General features: G+C 38.2%; 1 protein-coding gene and 1 long non-coding RNA gene across 2 annotated transcripts; both read left to right on the forward strand.

Moving 5' to 3' along the window:
• Positions 1 to 59: 59 nt before the first annotated feature.
• On the forward strand, positions 60 to 1,925 carry LOC120573281. Its single transcript, XR_005641679.1, has 3 exons — positions 60 to 115; positions 1,609 to 1,667; positions 1,856 to 1,925. It is a non-coding gene; the product is annotated as an uncharacterized LOC120573281 (long non-coding RNA).
• An 8,476-nt stretch (positions 1,926 to 10,401) lies between these two features.
• LOC120572562 (sialoadhesin-like) lies at positions 10,402 to 15,774 on the forward strand. Its single transcript, XM_039821886.1, has 8 exons — positions 10,402 to 10,448; positions 11,352 to 11,411; positions 11,645 to 11,908; positions 11,987 to 12,235; positions 12,483 to 12,728; positions 13,388 to 13,633; positions 14,308 to 14,553; positions 14,641 to 15,774. Exons 1-8 carry the CDS (start codon positions 10,418 to 10,420, stop codon positions 14,787 to 14,789), a joined length of 1,491 nt encoding a protein of 496 aa, XP_039677820.1. The 5' UTR covers positions 10,402 to 10,417; the 3' UTR covers positions 14,790 to 15,774.
• The last annotated feature ends 7,308 nt before the right edge of the window (positions 15,775 to 23,082 follow it).

Genomic DNA, 23,082 nt, shown 5'->3' on the forward strand with positions numbered 1-23,082 from the left:
ATCAGACTGACTCTTACTTGCTGATTGTTCTCCTCTTCAGAAGAAGATGAGTTCTCTTCACAAGTAGTTTACTCTGCTGTGACTATACGTAAAACTCCACAAGCTCTCCAACGAGGTTTGTATTTCAGTTTTATTTTATTTGTCCACAGCAAAGTAGGCTATCACCACTAATGGTCATGTACATTTACAATTAATTTAAAATATTTGCAGTGACTGTAAATAATTCACAGAAGATTAAAAAAACTATGGATATAGTAGTGAGGCAAATGAATATTTTAGGACCATTAAAGGAACACGCCGACTTATTGAGACTTTAGCTTATTCACCATATCCCCCAGAGTTAGATAAGTCCATACATACCCTTCTCATCTCTGTGCGTGTCATAACTCTGTCTGACGCACGCACCCACCGCTAGCCTAGCTTAGCACAGATCCTGGAGGTAACCGGCTCCATCTAGCCTACTGCTCCCAATAAGTGACAAAATAATGCCAACATTTTCCTATTTACATGTTGTGATTTGTATAGTCACAGCATGTACAAATAACAAGGTCACATGAGACACAGCCATCTTCTAACTGTATACATACTGGGAACTATATTCTCAGAAGGCAAAGCACTGCTACTTCTGCTACTTGGGCGGAGTGATTAGCCAACACTTGAAAAGCACCGTTGTTACTCTCTGCTCCTCACCACAGGGCTTCAGGTGCTGCGATCAAATCACTCCGCCCAAGTAGCAGAAGTAGCACTTCTGAGAATATGTCTCTCAGAAGGCGAACTCTGGGGAAGTTCCCAATAAGTCAGCATGTTCCTTTACCACAATGTAAGATCACATTTACCGGAATACTTTTTCATCATTGTATTTACAAAAGTTAAAACAAAAGGCACAAGTTAATGACACTCTAAAACCTACACCTTACGGCATCATTTACTGTAGAGGCTTTAATATTTAGTACACCTCATGATAAAAAAGTTATTTTAGATATATTAGTATTTTTTTAAGCTATCCTGTTGTGGGATTTAAAATGTTCACATGAAAGATAAGGGCAGTCTTCAATACAAAAAAGGGATTACCTTGAAGAATTGTGAATATGAATAACTTTAGATCATTCTTTTAAAAAAAACTAGATTATCAACTGGATCCAAATTTGTGAGTTTGTGTATAAAACCATCCATGAGATTAAAAGCTTGCCTTAATCCTTTCTTGAAATATTCAGATTTTCATTCTAACTACACTAGACAGTCAAGCCAGCTTCACCCCTAAATTCCACAAGGCGCATCTGCGCTGCGTTTGGGTGCACGCAAAAAAACAGCGTGCAGTTGGACCACAACACACGTGTGCCTGCTTGAATTCTAGGGTCATATTCCCCTTGTAAATTCTCTGTAAAGTATTTAGGACCCATACTGTGGAACATTAATCAGCGCCCCGGTCAGTCCCTACCAGTGTTTATAAGGCAATCCAAATACACAGTTTTCCAGAATTGTCATTTGGGCAAGGTTTAGCCATTGTTCTTTTGTAACTTGTTTATTTTAATATTTTTTTTAGATGAGTGATATTCCTTATGTCCTAACATGAATCATAGATTGTACTTGTTTCTCAATCTGATTCAGAATCCAGCTCCACAGCAGCCGAAACAGAGCAGGAATGTCTCTACTCAGCTGTCCTGAAGGTAAGACTGACAGCAGCAGCTTCCTTTAATGTCACTAATTACTCTTCCTAAGTGATCGTGAACTCACCACACTGCAGGTGCACGGCTTGTTTGCTATTCTAACTGGGAACTCAGACACTATGAGAAAACGGCTTCAGTGAGCCTTGAGTTTTACCACAGATATAATCTTTGTGTACTATGTTTTACAGGCCACAAACACCAGAGACACCTGACTGAAGAAGGAAGGAGAGCCTGCGTGCTAATTTGGGTAAGACTTTACAATAAGGTACACAAAAAAATAGGTAGTTAATGATTAGCTACTGTTTTTGAAAGGGTAGTTACCCTTTTCAAAAAGGGTAACTACCCTTCTGAAAAAGGGTAACTACCCTTTTCAAAAAGGGTAACTAACCATTCGTTACCCTTCTGAAAAAGGGTAACTACCCTTTTCAAAAAGGGTAACTACCCTTCTGAAAAAGGGTAACTACCCTTTCAAAAACAGTAACTAATCATTAACTACCTATTTTTTTGTGTACCTTATTGTAAAGTCTTACCCAGTTATTTCATTTGAGTACACTATGTATTCATATAATTTTAATTTCACTGAAAATGGCAAGTAAAAAAACACGTTATCCAATGTTATCCTGTAACTATATGTCAAACCTTTCATATTTCAAAATGTTGCATTTGTATATATGTAATATAAGTGTATAAATATAGTAATGAAATAGCTATGTACTTGTGCACTTTGTGAAGCTTTAAACCCAGAATAAAAGATGGCAGAGTTTGTACATTAGATTGGACATATACAGTAGTACTTACTGCACATTTAAAAAGCACTTTAAACAATTTCTTAAAAGTTCCCAGTTATGTCATCATTTTGACTAATTTTACTGATGTAATGTAATATGTCTGAATGTGTGCTAATGTATTTCTTGTTTGATATTGTATATTGTCATATTCTTTTGTCTTGCATTATCTTGTATGTTGTTTTCCTGCCTCGGGGCTACAGGTGAAAATTAGCATTTATGCTATAACCTGGCTCATTTACAGTCTGTACAGAAATGTTAGATTGTTCATTAATGTGCACTGTCCCGAATAAATAAATAAATAAATAAATAAATAAGTTACGGGTAGTACTCTTTCACAGTTTCAACTTTTGTTTTACTATTTTCACAAATAGAGCAAGTTCGGCTGGATGATCTCGTCAGTCACACAGTTTTATGTGACTCACAGTTAAATTGTCTATTTTTTATATAAAGACAGTTAAACCACATTGATCTCTCTGCTATGTTTTTAAAACAGTCACTGTGGTCAACCACCAACATGATGCTGTTGCAGCAGTTTGACCTTATGAATGATATCTGTCTGTATTTCTATATAGATTGTCTTTTTTCCCTAGAGTGGTGCTAACAGCGCCACACCCCGAGGTGGAGCTGGTCTTAATACTTTCTAAATAAGATGAACATAAATGTGAAGTGACTAGGACAATACAAACAAATGTATCTGCTCTATTTTACTCCATTGTTTGAAAAGTTTTCTTGCAAATATATTAAGCGTTGCCAAAATGTAGGTACATCAGTTACACTTACCTTTAGTCACATTAAAAAAAACATCTGTTTCCAACAAACAGCTGTTCAAAATGAAATAATAATACTAACATGACTACAGTCTTTTTTTTATTATTATTGTTACGGCAGTTCCCCCCCAAAATAAAACAAAGTACAAAAATAAGAGCAAGAATAAAGCCAATATCTAGGTGAGACTCAAGATATATCTCACGGTTGTTGTAGAGTTAACACCCAGACACACACACACACACACACACACACACACACACACACACACACACACACACACACACACACACACACACACACACACACACACACACACACAAATTGATCCCCAGTGGGAAAATTACAATTTACACTCTGTTGTTATTAAACACTACATATCCTGAAATACACACACATCCTCAGGTCCTATACATGCACAAATGGACTTTGGTATACTGCGTACTTTAGTCTGTAAGGGGACTTGAACCCGCGACCCTCCCAACTCCCTATGGACTGAGCTACTTGCCACCCCTAAACTTGATGTTATAAACCACATGACGTGGTTTTCTTCATAGGTTGGCTTTCTCTCCAGCAGACCTGCAGAAACACATATTCTAACCTCTTCAAAATGGTTTTTTTTCATTATTATTATCTAACACAATCGGATATAACAGCCCTGCCTTACCATATCTTAATGAAGCTCATAATGTTTTGGTGACATTGTAGGAAATGTGTAAATTCATGAAGTTTGTTACTGAGTTAAAGGTGTTGTACTGGAGCAGATAATAGGGAGAGGTGCTTCTAAATGTCTTTCCTTTACAAATATGCCCTGTGAGTTATTCATAGTTTTCAGAGCAGGCACAGGATTCCAGTTTTGGATGGGCCAGACCAATTGTGGGTGGGCCTTAAAATAAAAACCTAATACAAATGACTGGCTAATAAACTGTTATATTATATATATTATATGTGCTTACATAATAAAGATTGTAATAGCTTGATGCTATTTATATGTTGTTGCATTGTAAAAAGTTTCAGTGCAAAGGACGGACCTATCCGCGATCGCTCTCCTTGGTTCTGACCAAAAGAAGAGCGCTTTGGAATCTCCATTACGCACCATGCCTGGCTGTGCTATAGCGCATCTCTCCTAACCTAAGGCCAATAGACTGTAAAAGTGGTCAGGAATCTAATATTTCCCCCAAACATAGTTTAGTTCTGCTCGTATAACATGAGGCCGAATATTTCACAATTCTTTTCAATTGTTTTAAGTTTTCAACAATATACAGATCAACAACACTGCCCGACAGTTTCAATCAATACTCGGCCACAGAACTTGTTCATTGACAACGTCATCTGTCATGTAAAACAATACTCAAGTTATTTCCTTACTTTAGTGTGATGATTCATGTTATAAACATGTTTAACAAAAATAAATAAATCGCATTAACAAGCCCTAAAGTATTATTGGCCACAATAAGAGAAAACCATGAGGGAAAAACAACTTGACAACAGTAACAAGCTGTTATAGAAATAGAACTGCGCCTGCAGCTCTGTAGCGGGTTATGAATTGATTATTTTAATCCATATATCTCATATAAAGACATAATTCAATACAGGCAGAGTAGCCACATACCTTATCCTCTGGCGGTCCTACACAATTAAACTCCCTAAAGCAGAAGAAGTGATTGGATACTTTAGCACTGGTTGAGTTGCGGGCTCCTCCACGGAAGACCCATCCACAGGGCTATATCCATAGGGGCTATATCAACCACTCGCGAGGCAGAGGCAAAGGCACTAGCACCGGCGCTGGTCGCGCTAGCCGTGCTGGCCGTGCTAGCCGCGCTGACCGCGCTAGCATCCTGCGGTGGCCGAGACAAAGATGTGCAATAATATATTATAATATATATAATACGTATAATATATATAATATATTAATTAATTAATGTTTTTTGAGGAAATGTTTTGGGTGGGCCTGTTGAAAAGTGGGTGGGCCTAGGCCCGTCAGGCAGACCCATAACGCCGTGCCTGTTTCAGAGGCACCTTTTTCTGTCTGTTATTTTCTCGTGTGGTTTGTGTTTGAGAAACTCAAATTCACCAGCGCCAGTATTGTCTAAATAAAACAGAACGCAATAGACAGTATACTGACAACACGCCTTTTCAGAATAACTCACATAGCAGTCAAAACTTCTGTGGTTTACACTGTAACCTTTTATACTTAGAAAACCTTGAACAAAAAAAAATCCTTACACACATTACACTCCACTTCAACAGCAGTGAAAGTGAACCAAAACAAAATGAGATGACATTAATAAAACAAGTAATGACTTTTCAACGTAGCTCCAACAAGGTGTCTAAATAGGAACTCTCCACGATCACAGAGGTGAAACTGATGAAAGAAAAAGGACAGCTTTAAGTGCTTACATAGTTAGCTTTACATATAATTGAATGTATTATTCTTGCGTGACTCTGAGTTTCCCAGCATGCAACAGACCCACCAGCAGCAACGACAGAACCACCATTGCTATCGAGTCTCTCGGTGAAGCGCTGCAACGACAACAGACAACCTTTTTTAGGTTTGGTTGATGTTCATTTCATTTTTTCTCGACACGAAAACCTATGAACAAATATGCATGATATCCTATGTTATATCCTATGTAATTGGTATCCTATGGAATTATGGCGATGGCTGGCTGGTTATGGGACAGTTAAGTGTAGCGGTCTTTACAGTTACATTTAGCCGAGAAAAGGGGGCTGTGAGCCGGGTACAGAGTACCTTGAGGTGACGGTCATTTCAGCGTCTTTTGCAGTTGAGTTTAGCCAACAAAAATGACCTCCTTGCAGCAACGACAGTTAAGTTTAGGCACCAAAACGACTAGTTAAGATTAGAAAAAAAGTTTGGGGGATCAAAAAAACACGGGGATCTTTGCATTCTTATACAGCAGCAATCAATGCAGTGCATACAGTGATAAATAAGTGGAATACATACGAATAACGAATAGTGCATTACCTTTCTTAACAAAATTATGTTGTTCAGGAGAGCAGCTTGGGCTTTTATGACAGTTGCTATTTTAATACAGATACAGACACAAGCAAATACAGTAAATACACATGTGTATCTCACCTCTGACAGTCAGCCAGCTCTCTGCTGCTGCCGTCTTGTTTCTGCAGCTCAGAGTCACGGCTTGTCCCTCCATCACAGGAAGACCAGGACTCTCCAGGATCACAGAACCAGCTGCAGGAAGGAATCATGTTTAATCTGTGATCAAACTTAATTGAAAAACATAATCTGATGGATTTAGGCAATGCCCTTTTATAGAGACTTAAACGTACCAGTAACAGTGATGTTGACACTTTTGCTTCTCCCTCCTCTTCCAGTCTGACACCAGTATTCTTCGCTGTCTGACGGATAGGCATTTTTTAATGGCACAGATTGAGCCTGAATACATCCTCCGCTTGGCAGCACATGTGCTAAATTGTCCCTGGGCCTTTCTCACCACTTCCCATCCAGCCTATCAGTTAAAACTTTCACAATTAAAAGAGATGGACTTGTACTGGAAGAGTTGCAGCCTGGATGAAACAATGCGAGAGAAAGAGGCATCTGAGACACAGACAAAGAGAAAGACAGAGATGAGGCAAAAAGTTTGACATCCATTGTGTTAGTTCTCAGAAACAACCGTCAAAACTTCTACTTACCATGTCTCTGAGCATAAGTTGTGTGAACTTGGACAATCAGCAGGATCGACACATTTGTTCCTGGAGAGAAAAGATCTGCTATTATCTGTTTCTAAGAACTACCTGTGTTTGACCTTATTTGGCACATTTTTTGATAATCACAGAAAGTAGTGATCCAGTACTCATTCAGTGTGAAGCAGAGAGCTGTGACCTCCATGGTGTCTTGCTGCTGACTGTTTGAGAAGCACATTGACTGTGTGATGTAGGTAAGAACGTCCTCTTCCTGTGTTGAGTGCTTCTGGTGCTAATTAGGCTGCAAACTTCTCTGATTGCAGCTTGTTAAATATGAATATGTTCTAGTTTCTTCACTCTGTGACAGTAAACTCAATATCTTTCAGTTGTGGACAAAACAAGACATTTGAGGACGTCATCTTGAGCTTTGGGAAACACTGATCTACATTTTTCACTATATTCAACTAATCGATTTATCAAGAATATAATCAACAGATTATTCTACAATGAAATTAAATGTAAACAAAACAAGAACTTTTAAAAATTAACAGTTGGAAAAAAAAATGTATACAAAATAGGATGATTGTTTTTCTTTGCAACGATTGTGTTTTTCCCAAATGATTTTTAGATAATTTATTATCAAATGGCATGAAAAATAGTGCATATAGCTGGTGTAAATGAGGCATACCCCCAGACCCCCTAGGTATTGGCTTAGCCCAAATGTTTACAACGTCTGGCTCTGTCCCTGCTCGTTGGGCATTATTTATTACATTATCATTGAACTTTGATGGAATGATTTGTGTAAACATTTATAGTACTGCCGAATATTAGCTGGACAGACTGTGATCTTTGGGTTTATTTCATAAAGGACATACAGAAAAGTTAAGGATTCAGTGAAGGATTAATTTGAAAGAATTGTTACTCTAAAAAAACTGGTAATGAAAGAGTGCAGTCAGAGCTTTTTTTAACTCAGCAAAAGGAGTGTCTTTATTTACAGTGGAATCAGACAAAACTTATACTAATAATATAACTATAAAATCCAAAATGTTAAAGAAAACCTAATGCACCTACACACCTCAGCTGATGGAAAATCCAGTCCTCAATAATTGTGTTCAAGGTATACGGCAGCGTTTTGAGTACAACTCAAACCAAGCAGACATTTGAAATGTTTTAAAGGGAGTCATTCTAATAACGAGTGGATCCATTCATATACATAGACTGTAGAAACAGCAAATAAAAATACATTATATAGTTTTAACAGCAAATAAAAAGATGTCTGCCACAATTCAGAAAACATTCAATAAAGATTTGTGAATTCTTGTTAATAAAAAGTGCACAAAAAGTAAAATTCCATGCTTTTATGCACCCTAAAATGTGAATGTGTGAAGCAGAGAAAGATCATTGTCATGTTAAATGCAAGATGGAACTATTGTTGATTAAACTGATTCAAGTCAACTCAAAGTTACTCTTCTTGTGGCCGGGTTAGCTCAGTTGGTAGAGCAGGCGCACATACTGTATATAGAGGTTTACTCCTCGATGCAGCAGCCAGGGGTTCGACTCCGACCTGCGGCCCTTTGCTGCATGTTATTCCCCTTCTCTCTCCCCTTTCATGTCTTCTGTGGAATTAAAGGCCCCAAAAAATTATCTTAAAAAAAAGAAGTTACTCTTCTTTGGAGTTTCATCAGTGTCAGTTTCTCAGTAAACTGGCGGCAGCAGTTGAATATCCTCTTGAAATAATTACTGCATAATTACATAATCATACTGGCTCTGTGCTGTAGCCTTTAGCTGATTTTGAACTTGCATTCTGTGTCTCCTATTTAATATGTTACATATAAATAAGAGGTTCAACTTTTATCCAGTTGCCAGGTAACTTATGACCATAATTACTGTATGAAATACTACAGCAGCAAACACATCTGAAGTCAATGAAACAGGAACAATGACGGCAGTTTCTGTGTAGTTTTGGCAACCTGAGAGAGAGATATAATGTCTGCAGGGGGCAGCAAAGGACTTCTTATTTATGTTCACACATCTATAGTACAGGCCAAAAGTTTGGACACACCTTCTCATTCAATGTGTTTCTTTATTTTCATGACTATGTACATTGTAGATTCTCACTGAAGGCATCAAAACTATGAATGAACACATATGGAATTATGTACTTAACAAAAAAGTGTGAAATAACTGAAAACATGTCTTATATTTTAGATTCTTCAAAGTAGCCACCCTTTGATTTTTTGATAACTCTGCAAACCCTTGGTGTTCTCTCAATGAGCTTCATGAGGTAGTCACCTGAAATGGTTTTCACTTCACAGGTGTGCTTTGTCAGGGTTAATTAGTGGAATTTTTCCCTTATTAATAAAAAAGGAAAGAGTGGCTACTTTGAAGAATCTAAAATATAAGACATGTTTTCAGTTATTTCACACTTTTCTGTTAAGTACATAATTCCATATGTGTTCATTCATAGTTGTGATGCCTTCAGTGAGAATCTACAATGTAAATAGTCATGAAAATAAAAAGGAAACGCACTGAATGAAAAGGTGTGTCCAAACTTTTGGCCTGTACTGTATCTTAGATAAACGGAGTTCAGCAAAAGTTCAAACAGGTAGAAACTTGACCTACTTATATGCAAAGTTGCACTCTTTGTCCTTAAATCTCTCCTCCCTTACTTTGGTGTGAACCATCCAATCAGAACAGAAATTCTAGCAGCAAGGCTCTATGGATGGCAACGTCTGCCCACCACTTTGGTTCAGACTGAAATATCTTGACACCTACTGAATGAATTGGATTGAATGAATATGTGCTGTAATCACTCTTTGTAAAATACATGTAACGACGGTACTCTGTACCAGGCTCACAGTCACCTTTTGTCGGCTTAATTTAACTATAAATGCCGCTAAACTTAACTGTCATGTGAACGTAATTTTGTAGGTTATAATACGAATTGTTGTGCCTTACTTTTTGTATGATTTCATACGAACCTGTTCATGAGAATGACTTTCAAATGACTGTCAAATTGTTCTCAGGGCACAATATTAGTTTTTGGGAAATCAGTCCATCTTAGAAACTAACTTACAAAACTTTGATGCATCTGGAGGCCTAGAATTGGGATTTTATATACTATCCACTGCTTGGCTGGTTAAATGTCTCCATTTGATTTAGCTGCAGGGTGCTACTGAACTCAAAGGGAACTGAAGTATTATGCGCACTACAAGTGAGTAGTTATGCCCCTTTTGCACAAATCTAAGATCATGTATTATTCTAGAGGACATCTGCTTCAACAAAGTGTTTTTAAAACAAGAGCCAAAGTCTGCTTAACACCAGAAATCGTGTGCACAAGAAGAGGAAGTTCTCAACTGCATTATGCTGTATTTAGCTTTGTATCAGCCATCCGAAAATATTCATATTCAACAAGCTGCAATCAGAGAAGTTTTGCAGCCTAATTAGCACCAGAAGTACTCGACACAGGAAGAGGAAGTTCTTACCTACATCACACAGTCAACGTGCTTCTCAGACAGTCAGCAGCAAGACACCATGGAGGTTACAGCTTTCTGCATCCCACTCTGTGAGTGCTACATTTTTCTGTTTTCCCCATTTCTTGTTGCTCTACAAGTAACAGTACACTAAATAGTAATAATAAAAGGATAGCAACATAAACGTTTTAGAGATAAATGTTGAAAAAAGTTTAATAAAACAGAGCCTAGTGTTTGTATTTGATCTGTATTTGTTGAAGCACCAACATTATCTGTATTTGTATTGAAATAAGTTTGGAAAAAGATGTAACAATCCTGGTTTTGTTTTTATTACAATTATTATTTTAGAATATGTTTTGCTAGTATAAGTGTTCATCAATAAAAAATAATAGAATATTAATTAAGTATAATGAATTATATTGGTTTATGTGGCACAGCAATGTCGCTAGTATAGCTATGAATAGCGCACTTTCTTTTTTCTTCAATGTGATATGTGCAACCATGTGACACAGGCTGACTGAGCAGTGAGCACAAAGTGTATGTTTTGCAGGTTCCTAATGTTTCCTGGCATACAAGCAGGCACAGTTATGAGTTATGTTTTCTTTTTAACCCAAAAAAATATTTGTACAAAATATATATTACCCTTATTTGTGCTCTGCCGAAAACAAAAATCAGCTCCACCCTAGTAATCAAACCATAAAGTTATCAAATACATCAATAACATCTCTATTTCAACAGCAGCTTGTCAATTGACTATATTTTTGAGCCAGATGTCCTTTATGGAAGCTATATGCCAATGTGAATAATTTAAGGCAAAGATAAAATCCATACTTATTCTAAAATATTTCCACTAGTTATATTTAGCATTTAAAGTGTTGTGCAGCTGCAAATAAATTTTAACAAGATAGCAATTTTATATGACTTAGTGATTGAATATTAATTTTACGTACAGTAAAAGCATCTTTTCACATATCTCTCCTCTTTTGTGTCTCTAGTGATGAATGCGTTGATGTTGCTGGTTGCCCATATTCAGCATGGTTATCCTCAGACACCTGGTAAGTAGCAGTTACCTGTTCCCAACCCTAACCCTAAACCCTAACCCCGCCGATCATATGGGTAACTTTTGGCTCCATGATGGCTTCATGTGCGACTGAGCAACCCTGATAGAAATAAACGGGGCTCCAGCTTTGATGCTGAATCCAGTTCTTATAATACATCTATGGCATTGACAAGGTCTTCTATAGCCATAGATTCTTCTTTATTCCATATTATGTTCTCCATTTTTCAGTTTCAGATGCAGCTTTTCGTATCGTTCCAACCAGACTGCAGCTCTTTGAATACGAGTCTGTCCATTTTACCTGTGAGGGGTTTAATGTCTCAGCTGGGTGCAGAGTGAGAACCATCAAGGAATTCATTCCAAAATGTTCAAATGACACAGTAACGTCAACAGTGACCTGCACCATTGACTTTGCCTTTCAATCAGACAGCGGAGAATACTGGTGTGAAGCTGGAGGAGGAAAGAGAAGCAACACTGTCAACATCACTGTCACCGGTAGGTTGATTGTGTGTAGATATCATCACTAAAGTTTAGCATTTATTCTGCTTCTAAACATTCTGTAATGCTGTTCAGCTGGTTCTGTGATTCTGGAGAGTCCCGCTCTTCCTGTGATGGAGGGAGATGCTGTGACTCTGAGCTGTAGAACCAAGTTGACTTCCTTCTCCAGTCTCAGCACCAATTTCTATAAAGATGGCCGCCTCATCGGGAGCAGTCCTACAGGAAACCTGACCATTGAAAGTGTTTTCAAGTCTCATGACGGCCGCTACAAGTGCAACATCCCCGGAGCTGGAGAATCACCAGAGAGTCAGCTGGCAGTCAGAGGTAAATGTTAAAAATAAATATATATAACTCTCAGCCTTTCAGACATATCATTCGGTTAACTGCACACATGAACAAACTGCTACATTGTTCGATGATTCAGTGGGCTATTGTTAGCCATGTGGTAGAATGGTGCATTCAATGCATCATGGCATAGGCAACCCTGAACAGGGTAACTAGATTTAAAAAAAAATAAACCACTAAATATGTGCTAGTATCTAACATGAAATATTTGTATGCTGTTGGTTAGGTGCTGATGTGATCATGGAGAGTCCTGCTCTTCCTGTGACTGAGAGAGAAGCTGTGACTCTGCGCTGTCGAACGAAGGAAGCTCCCTCTTACCTCCCAGCTGATTTCTATAAAGATGGCCTTATCATCAGGAGCAGCTCTACAGGAGAGATGACCATCCAGAGTGTTTCCAAGTCTGATGAAGGACTCTACAAGTGCAGAATCTCTGGAGCTGGAGAATCACCAGAGAGGAGGCTGACTGTCAGAGGTGAGAGTATATTTTTACTGCAGACCCGGCTGATGACACTGATGGTGTTAGCTAGCTGCTCATCTTAACAGCATTTCTAGACAAGTGGGTGAGTCAGTACAAATTCATCTAATGCAGCCAAACACTGAACTCACAGAACTTTATTTTAAATTCTAGAAGAGAAGTATAATGGCTCAGTGAAAGAAAGTGAGGACTCAAACACACAACGCGCAGACAGAACAGGTAAGGTAAAACTAAAGTTTACCAGGTCGTTGATCATAATAGTATTCAACAAAAGGTCAGTCAGAGCAGGAAACCTAATCCCAAAGTGTATAAGCAGGCAGGCAAAAATCGGTTATGAACAACTTTGTCTTTAGACGCAGTTGAACTAGGGCTGCAAAAATCCATTGATCAACTAATCGTGGAAGCTCGTCTTTTAAGCCAAAGACCCCTTAACTGAAAGAGAGTTAGAGAAGGGACCCTGTACTACATATATTGTATGAAATGAAGTTGCATATTAAACTGGACCTACAATAACGTGTTCGGTGGCCTAAAACCTTTTTACATACCTTTTAAGTGCATAGAATGCTAAGCTATTAAAATAAGTAAGCAGATATAAAAAATAAACCACTAAATATGTGCTAGTATCTAACATGAAATGTTTGTATGCTGTTGGTTAGGTGCTGATGTGATCATGGAGAGTCCTGCTCTTCCTGTGACTGAGAGAGAAGCTGTGACTCTGCGCTGTCGAACGAAGGAAGCTCCCTATGACCTCCCAGCTGATTTCTATAAAGATGGCCTTATCATCAGGAGCAGCTCTACAGGAGAGATGACCATCCAGAGTGTTTCCAAGTCTGATGAAGGACTCTACAAGTGCAGAATCTCTGGAGCTGGAGAATCACCAGAGAGGGGGCTGACTGTCAGAAGTGAGAGTATATTTTTACTGCAGCCCAGGCTGATAACACTGATGGTGTTAGCTAGCTGCTCATCTTAACAGCATTTATACATAAGTGGTAGAGTCAGTACAAATTTATCTAACGCAGCCAAACACTGAACTCACAGAACTTTATTTTAAATTCTAGAAGAGAAGTATAATGGCTCAGTGACACAAAGTGAGGACTCAAACACACAACGCACAGACAGAACAGGTAAGGTAAAACTAAAGTTTACCAGGATCATAATAGTATTCGACAAAAGGTATGCAGTCAGAGCAGGCAACCTAAACCCAAAGCGTATAAGCAGGCAGGCAAGAATCTGGTATGAACAACTTTGTCTTTAGATGCAGTTGAACTAGGGCGGAAAAATCCATTGATCAACTAATCGTGGAAGCTCTAAACCAGGGGTATTCAACGTCTTTTAAGCCAAGGACCCCTTAACTGAAAGAGCGTTGGAGAAGGGACCCTGTACTACATATATTGTATGAAATGAAGTTGCATATTAAACTGGGCCTACAATAATGTGTTCGGTGGCCTAAAGCCTTTTTACATACCTTTTTAGTGCATAAAATACTAAGCTATTAAAATAAGTAAGCAGATATAAAAAATTAACCACTAAATATGTGCTAGTATCTAACATGAAATGTCTGTATGCTGTTGGTTAGGTGCTGATATGATCATGGAGAGTCCTGCTCTTCCTGTGACTGAGAGAGAAGCTGTGACTCTGCGCTGTCGAACGAAGGAAGCTCCCTCTGACCTCCCAGCTGATTTCTATAAAGATGGCCTTATCATCAGGAGCAGCTCTACAGGAGAGATGACCATCCAGAGTGTTTCCAAGTCTGATGAAGGACTCTACAAGTGCAGAATCTCTGGAGCTGGAGAATCAGCAGAGAGCTGGCTGGCAGTCAGAGGTAAAACTTTGCATTGTTTTTAAAACTAAAATAGCTAAATTACCATGGCTGCAGTGTGACGATTATCATGTTCTCTTGTGTTTGCAGCACCTCACAGAGAGACCTGTCCCTCCTCGGATCACTTCATTTATGTCCTCCTCATCTTAAGGACTGTGTTCACCATAGTGATGGTGGCTCTGCTGCTGCTGCTGGTGGGACTGCTGCACTCTGGGAAACTCAGAGTCAAACATGAATAACTGATAGTCATGTGTAAAGGTAAACGGTAGTTTGGACGTCAAGGTAATGGAGCTGAGAACATCCCATCCTCTGAGTCTAGGAAATCCACCAACTCAGGAAAGATGCACTTTAAAAAGCATCACCAAGATTTCTTTTACATTTAATTTCCATCTGTTTTTATTTTGACCTTTGTTTAAGTTGGGTTTAAGGTGTCAAACTCTCTTGTTTACATGTTCATATTTGCAGAGACTTTCTCACACAGAAAAGGTTACAAACCTCAGAGGGACCTGATGCATGGAGTATTTTTAAAAGGCAGGCTGTCAGTATATCTCAGTATATGTTGGTCTGTGTTTTATTTTGGACTGTACATATGCTGCTGATAATTTGAGATCCTCAGACACAAACCACATGAGAATCTGTATGTCTGTAGAAGAGGCATTCAGGAGTCTCTGTAGAAACAACAAACAGCAGTGTAAAAGGTAAACTGTGTCTTGTATAATGGGAAGTATAAGGACAGAATAGAGTCAGTCTAAATATTTGCATTTGCTCCTGTTAAACCATCGGCTGTGTTACTGCATGACCTGCCTTTTTGTTTAGTCTTTTGTTTAGTTCTCCCAGTTGTTGGTTCAGCAGGAGGGAAATTGAGGGAGGATGAGAGAAGAGAGAGTTACAAAATAATGTTACATTAAAACCGATTGTGTTTATACATTTTTGTATGTGATTTCTTCATCTGAAAACAAGAGAAATGGATTCTGGGGTAAACAGCAGGTCATTAAACTTCAATATTCAATGGAAAATAAGCTCAGAATGAAATAGCACAATGTGGTGTCAACACAAAACACAACGCTTTCAAACTGGAGAACGGAGTTCACTTCACGACTAAAAGAAAATACTTTCACCCAGGAAACGCTTGTTCATTCCTCGGGTGTGTTTTAATCAAATCTAATCCTAACCCTAACCCTCCTCTCTGTGGGCTGGTCAAAAGACTGAAGTAGGTGAATGGCCACTGTTCACGTGAAAGACACACAAGTGGGCGAATGAAAAATGTTAAAGGGGTGATAGAATGCAAAACCGATTTTACCCTGTCATAGTTGAATAACGACAGTTCGGTGGGTAAATAGGACATACATAGAAGCTCAAAGTCCCATTGACACCCCTTTACTATGAAAATCTCATATTTTGAAACTGCCGCTGAAAACGGGCGAATCCCAACAAAGCTGGAAGTTGACGTCAGCCTCCCAAAAACCGGAACCTTTGTCAGCCCATGGGTGTATTAAGAGAACGGTCACGCCCCTACATTTACATAGGCTCACAACTGACCTGAGATCAGGTAGTCTTCCGAATCTAGGTCGCGCAGATCTCTGCTATTCCATTACAAAATTCACTTCTGAAACTTTTTTATGCGAGAAATCAACTATGTAAGGCTCAAATATGGGCCACTTTATGAAAATGGATGGCTAATTGTGAAACTTTGTCCGACTGTGTGGCGGAATTCAGAGCCGCGGCGTGCTCGTGTTGTTGCCCCGCCGCCCGACCTGCCTTCCTTCACACACCCCGGCCTGCTCTGAGGTACTTGGAGCTCCGTCATGACTGGCAGCCCACAGCACTCCAACTTACCTGCGCAAAGTCACCGTTTTTGGATAATGGACTACTAAACGCTGGTGCTCTGACAGAGCTCCAGGGCCTGCAGCTCCCCTCTTCCTGCTAGCTAAATGCCCGGTGTGTGTGAGTGAGAGCGCGGTCAGCAAGCTTGTTACGCCAGCAATCTGTTACCACAGGTTTCAGTTAATCTTTTAATGTGTGTAATTATAATGTGTTGAGTTATTTAAACAAACGATTGGGGAAATAAACGCCGCTTGTCCCTGAGTCTCATTGATGGAGCCTGCGGCTGGATGTAGCTCTATCAATGAGAGCTAGCTCCTCTTAGAATTCCTCTGAAATTCACAAATATTCATTAACTTGAAATCGGACACCGTTGTTAGCTTTATAAGACATTTAGGGAGATGTTGTATAAGTGGCGTGACGAAATTCAAACTGTAAATATACACAAATTTTGCGGAAAATGAAGCTAACTATCCGTGATTTGTAGCTAGCTAGCTACACATAGCTAGGATTGAAGGGACAGTCATAGCTAACGAAACCCCCACTGTTCACAAAAAGTCATTAACTTGAAATCGGACACCGTTGTTAGCTTTATAAGACATTTACGGAGATGTTGTGTAAGTGGCGTGATGAAATTCAAACTGTAAATATACTTTATTTATGCCGAAAATGAAGCTAACTATCCGTTATTTGTAGCTACACATAGCTAGCATGAAGGGACAGTCATGGATAACGAAACCCCTAATCTTCACAAAAATTCATTAACTTGAAATCGGACACCGTTGTTAGCTTTAAGACCTTTAGAGATATGTTGTATAAGTGCGGTGAAAAATTCAAACTGTAAATATAGCTACTGTAGTTATGCCGCAGCTGACAGCCAGCCTAGATTAACTGGAACTGTGGTAACAGATTGCTGGTGTAACAAGCTTCGCTGACCGCGCTATCACTCTCACACACGGGCCATTTAGCTAGCAGGAGAGAGGGCAGGCCGGCGGTCTGTGGAAGGCAGGCCGGGCAGTGAGGCAGCAACACAGGCAGCACCGGCAGCTGAACTCCAACACACAGTCTTACCAAATTTGCAATAAGCCATCAATTTTCGTAAAACGTCCCATATTGAGAGCTTTATATAGTTGATTTCGCCTAAAAAAGTCTCAGAAGTGAATTTTAATAACGAAATAGCCCGACAAACAATGTATAACTTTGCAGTGAGACCTGCTGTCGAGTCTCCCATGTGTTTCTATGTAGTTTGCTCAAACCAATCAGCACGTAGCTCATTCTGAATATTCATGAGCATACCATATTTGGAAGAAAAGCTCTTGTTCCAAATAGAGCCATATTCACAGGGTAGTTAAGGGCCTAATAAAATAGCATTCGGGCAGTTTTCAGCCCAACCAATGTTACATACCCCATTAGGAACTTAAGGAACAGTGTAAAAAACCCTATATAATCATTCTATCACCCCTTTAAATTAAAAAAACAATACACAAGTGAACAGCGCTCTCGGCAGCAGGGGGACTGTTTAGTCCCTTTTAGTTGGGGTCCCCAGACAGTTGACTACCTTGTCTAATGGGTAAAATTTGCTGTTGGTGTTTTTATTCCTTGTATTTCACTGCTGTTTCTGACCGTGAGTAGCTGCAACTTGAGTGTGTGACCCAGCTATGTCATAGTAGGTGTATTGCTCATGACCCACGGAAGCGCCGTGTCGAGTGTGAAGTTTTTCAGATGAGTTTTTGAGGCAGCTGCAAGCAACAATACGCCGCAATCGCACGCCGACCCCGATTTCAAACAGGCATGTTTTCGTAATTTTACGTACTAGTGTAGATGAAATACAATAATAATGCATTTTGAAGTGGTGGTATTTGTGAAAAAAAACATTTTGCATATTTAAATATTTACACTAGTTTCTGACCCTCATGTCTTACGGTACCACTTCATTTGTGTTTAAAAAAGACTTCCAGTCCTAGCCAAATAAAAGTGGGCCTACAGTATATTTTTGATCTGTAGAGACATTTTAGGTACTGCCTTTTTGTAGTTCTATAGGTTGAAACATAATATATAAATTGTTTCTACCTTCCAAAATGTAATGTGTCCCTTCTATACTGTGTTAAAGCACAAAAACAAAGGATATTTCACTTGTTTTATGAGAGATGTTCATATGCTAACACTTGTTTAGCACATTAGTATCTGTTGTGCCCTTCCATAGCATACAAGCTTCCATTGTTTTAATTCCAGTTATAGATTTTTGTGGCTCAATTATCTAGCTTAAAGTTTACAAAATGTGTGACATGCAGATGCATAACAATTTGTTACAAATGTTCTTTAATTTTTAATTTCAACTTAAACTTTAATTTGAAATTATAGTACATTATAATGACTATGAAAATTATTCGAACTGCGAACATACTGTACATGTTTCTGTTGCGCAGCAAGTCACCTCGTCTCAGAAACAATGTTATATTATCAGGCAATAAGAAGCAGACTTTGATCTCTGCTGTTAATGACTGATACTTTGTGTTCAGAGCTTAATATACATTACTTTTATAATCTAATCCAGCAAATGTTGTACATTTAATTATAAGATATCAAACTTATGCAAACAAAATACTTTTCTACATTAAACTGTGCAGATGTTCCCTGGCTGCCGTAAATCATACATATATGTTTTTTGCCGATTGCTTACACACTGAAAGTTAATGCTTTGACAAAAGCATCAAAACCTTTTACTTTTGTAACCATGCCTTAAACAAAGGCACCAAAATTACAAACATGTTTTCTGCTTTGCACTTTTTTTGCAATCCTGCAATTGAAATATACAGTAAGTAGATGTTTTGTACTGGAACAATCTTTCACAGAAGCCTGTATGACTAAATATGTATACAAAGTACTAAAGAGAGCATGTTTTTTGTTGCTTTGACAGAGTAATTCACGTGGTGCATGTGTGTATCATTTTGTTGCAAAAATGCCATTTGGAAAAAAAAAAATTATTGCAGAGATTCATCTTGACATGTAAATGAGATATTTATCTCTAAGTGCTTATTTGGCTTGTGTGAAAAGTTTTAACACAATGAGCCACATTCTGCAACAAGTGAGCAATTGGCAAAAACTGTAAACCTGCAAGTTGAAAATAACTATACCAATACATTTTCTTCATATATTACTTTAAACATGAGTACTATCCTTTATCCACCTGGCTGAAAGACATGATCTCATTTCTAAACCTAGAGAAGATCAGGTTTGCTATCAGTGGGGTTAGTGAGGGATTTCTAAAAAAGTGGCAGCCTTTTATTTCCTACAGTATAACAGTCTGTTGTCCCTCCTGAATAAGTTGGCTCATTGAAAAAGTCCAGTAATGCTGTATGTGTGTGTGTGTGTGTGTGTGTGTTTTAATTCTACAACAACCGTGAGATATATCCTGAGTCTGACCTAGATCATTGCTTTATTCTTGCTCTTATTTTTGTTCTCTGTTTTATTTTGACATTTATGTATTGTTTTTTATTCAACTCTTTAGCATTGATATTCTTGCCATATAAGTTTGTGCTTACGTTTTGTCTTGTCTTTTGTTAGTTTTTATTTTACAATTTTTTGTGTAGCCTACTCATGGGGTGAATTGTTGGGCTCTGGAATCGATGGGAAAATGGGGAGAAAAAACATTGAAAAACAGTGACTTGTACAGACTTTAAAATTAAATAAAAACTATATATATATAAAAAAAAAAAACATGAGTAATATTCCTCCATGGAAAACGGAAGTGTTAATGAGACTGACATGTGTGCTGTTTTACTGCGGGGGGGGGGGAAACTGCCGTAACAATAAAAAAAAAAAGACTGCAGTCATGTTAGTATTATTATTTTATTTTGAACAGCTGTGTTTGTTGGAAAGTCTAACTGATGTACCTACATTTTGGCAACGCTAATATTTGCAAGACAAACTTTTCAAACAATGGTGTACAATAGAGCGGATACATTTTTGGAATTGTCCTAGTCCCTTCACATTTATGTTCATCTTATTCAGAAAGTATTAAGACAAGCTCCACCTCTCGGGTGTAGCACTGTTAGGACCACTCTAGGGAAAAAAAGACAATCTATATAGAAATACAGACAGATATCATTCATAAGGTCAAACTGCTGCAACAGCATCATGTTGGTGGTTGACCACTGTGACTGTTTTAAAAACAGCAGCAGTTAAATAAACAGCGTCTCCAGTCATGTGAACACAGCAGAGAGATCAATGTGGTTTAACTGTCACATTATAATAAAAATAAACACTTTAACTGTGAGTCACATAAAACAGCAGATCATCCAGCTGAACTTCCTCTGTTTGTGAAAATAGTAAAACAAAAGTTGAAACTGTGAAATAGTACTACCATTAACTATATGTCCAATCTAATGTACAAACTCTGCCATCTTTTATTCTGGGTTTAAAGCTTCACAAAGTGCACAAGTACATAGCTATTTCATTAGTATATTTATACACTTCTTATATTACATATATACAAATGCAACATTTTGAAATACGAAAGGTTTGACGTATAGCTACAGGATAATATTGGATAACATGTTTTTTTACTTTACTTTACTTTTTTACTAAATTATATGAATACATGGTGTACTCAAATGAAATAACTGACTTCAGAAAGACACAAATAAGTTCAACACAAAGCTGTAAAACACAACAGGATTTCTTATCTTGCAAACATCATCAGGCAGTCTCTCCTCCTTCTTCAGTCAGGGTGTCTCTGCTGTCTGTGGCCTGTAAGATAGTACACAAAGACTATATCTGTGGTAAAACTCAAAGGTCACTGAAGTTTTCTCATAGTGTCTGAGTTCCCAGTTAGATTAGCAGACAAGCCGTGCACCTGCAGTGTGGTGAGTTCACGGTCACTTAGGAAGAGTAATTAGTGACATTAAAGGAAGCTGCTGCTGTCTTACCTTCAGGACAGCTGCCGTAGAGACCTTGCTGCTCTGTTTTGGCTGCTGTGGAGCTGGATTCTGATTCAGATTGAGAAACAAGTACAATCTATGATTCATGTTAAGACACAAGAAATATCATTAATTTCATAGTCATTTTTTAAGAAAAAAATATTAAAATAAATAAGTTACTACATAACATTGAAAACAAAAGAACAATGACTAAACCTTACCCAAATTACAATTCCGGTCAAACCGGTGTTTTTGGATAGCCTTTTAAACACTGGTAATTTACAAGGGGAACATGACCCTAGAATTCAACCAGGCACACGTGTGCTACAGTCCGGCTGCATGCTGGTTTTGTTCCATTGTCCACCGTGCATCCACACGGGGGCGTCTCAGGAGCAGAGCATCTTAACTCCCCGACTTGCAGATTTCATTGTTTTTGCTAATTTTTCCTGGGTATTGGTGCTTCTACTGTACCATGAAAGTAAATAGTCTACATAGTTAAATGGATTCTTCCATTTAGTCCAGTTATGAACAACATCCAGAAAGATTTGTGTTGTTGAAAGAGTAAAGTGATGTGATATCGATCAGGAATCTTCACAAGGTTTTTATTTTGAACTCCCTGCCTGGCCTATTGAATGCCCCAAAAGCAATGCATGTGCACCTTGTGGTCTAGTGTAGTTAGTTAGTTAATGAAAATCTGAATTTATTTGTTTATTTATAAGATTTCAGGAAAAGATTAAGGCAAGCTTTTAATCTTCTGGACAATTTTCTACACAAATTCACAAATTTGGATCCAATTGATGATAATCTAGTTTTTTAAAGAATTATCTAAAGTTATTCATATTCACAATTCTCCAGGGTAATCCCTTTTTTGTATTGAAGACTGCCCTGACCTCAGATGAACATTTTAAATCCCACAACTGGGATAGCTGAAAAAAAGTACTAATATATCTAAAAGAACTTTTTTATAATGAGGTGGACTAAATATTAAAGCCTCTACAGTAAATTATGCCATAAGGTGTAGGTTTTAGCCTGTCATTAACTTGTGCTTTATGTTTTACCTTTTCTAAACACCATGATAAAAAATTATTCCGGTAAATGTGATCTTACATTGTGTTAATGTTCCTAAAATATTAATTTGTCTCAGTAGTACTATATGTTTATGTACTATCGTTTTGAAATCTTCTGTTAATTTTTTACAGTCACTACAAATATTTAAAATTAATTGTAAATGTACATGACCATGAGTGGTGATAGCCTACTTTGCTGAGGACAAATAACTGAAATACAAACCTCGTTGGAGAGCTTGTGGAGTTTCACGTATTGTCACAGCAGAGTAAACTACTTGTGAAAAGGATTCATCTTCTTCTGAAGAGGAGAAACATCAGCAAGTAAGAGTCAGTCTGATAAACCTAAAAGAACACGTTATAAATACTCATATTGACAAAGTGAAGGGGGTCAAAAGGCCTCTCACCTCTTACACTCTGTGGTTTGCTGCTGTGGTTTGACTCAAGGCTGAAGTTCAAAATATCAGCGCGCTCACGCGTCTACGCAAACCAAACACAGTGTATGTGACCCCCAGGAGGATGTCAAAATAATTCACACCTCAGTCCTGCTGTGCAACACGTCTTAACTAACACCTCAACTGACAGCTTCTACATGCTGAACAGCGCCTTTTCTTAGACGTTAAAGGTAACCCTTTATCTCTCAAAGTAGGGAGTGTATGTGTGCTTATATGACTCACCAATAATGAATGCATAAGTTATTCATTACAGTCTTGTTGTGTTACTCACAT

The sequence above is a fragment of the Perca fluviatilis genome, chromosome 14 (genome assembly GCF_010015445.1).
Source record: "Perca fluviatilis chromosome 14, GENO_Pfluv_1.0, whole genome shotgun sequence".
NCBI lineage: Eukaryota > Metazoa > Chordata > Actinopteri > Perciformes > Percidae > Perca > Perca fluviatilis.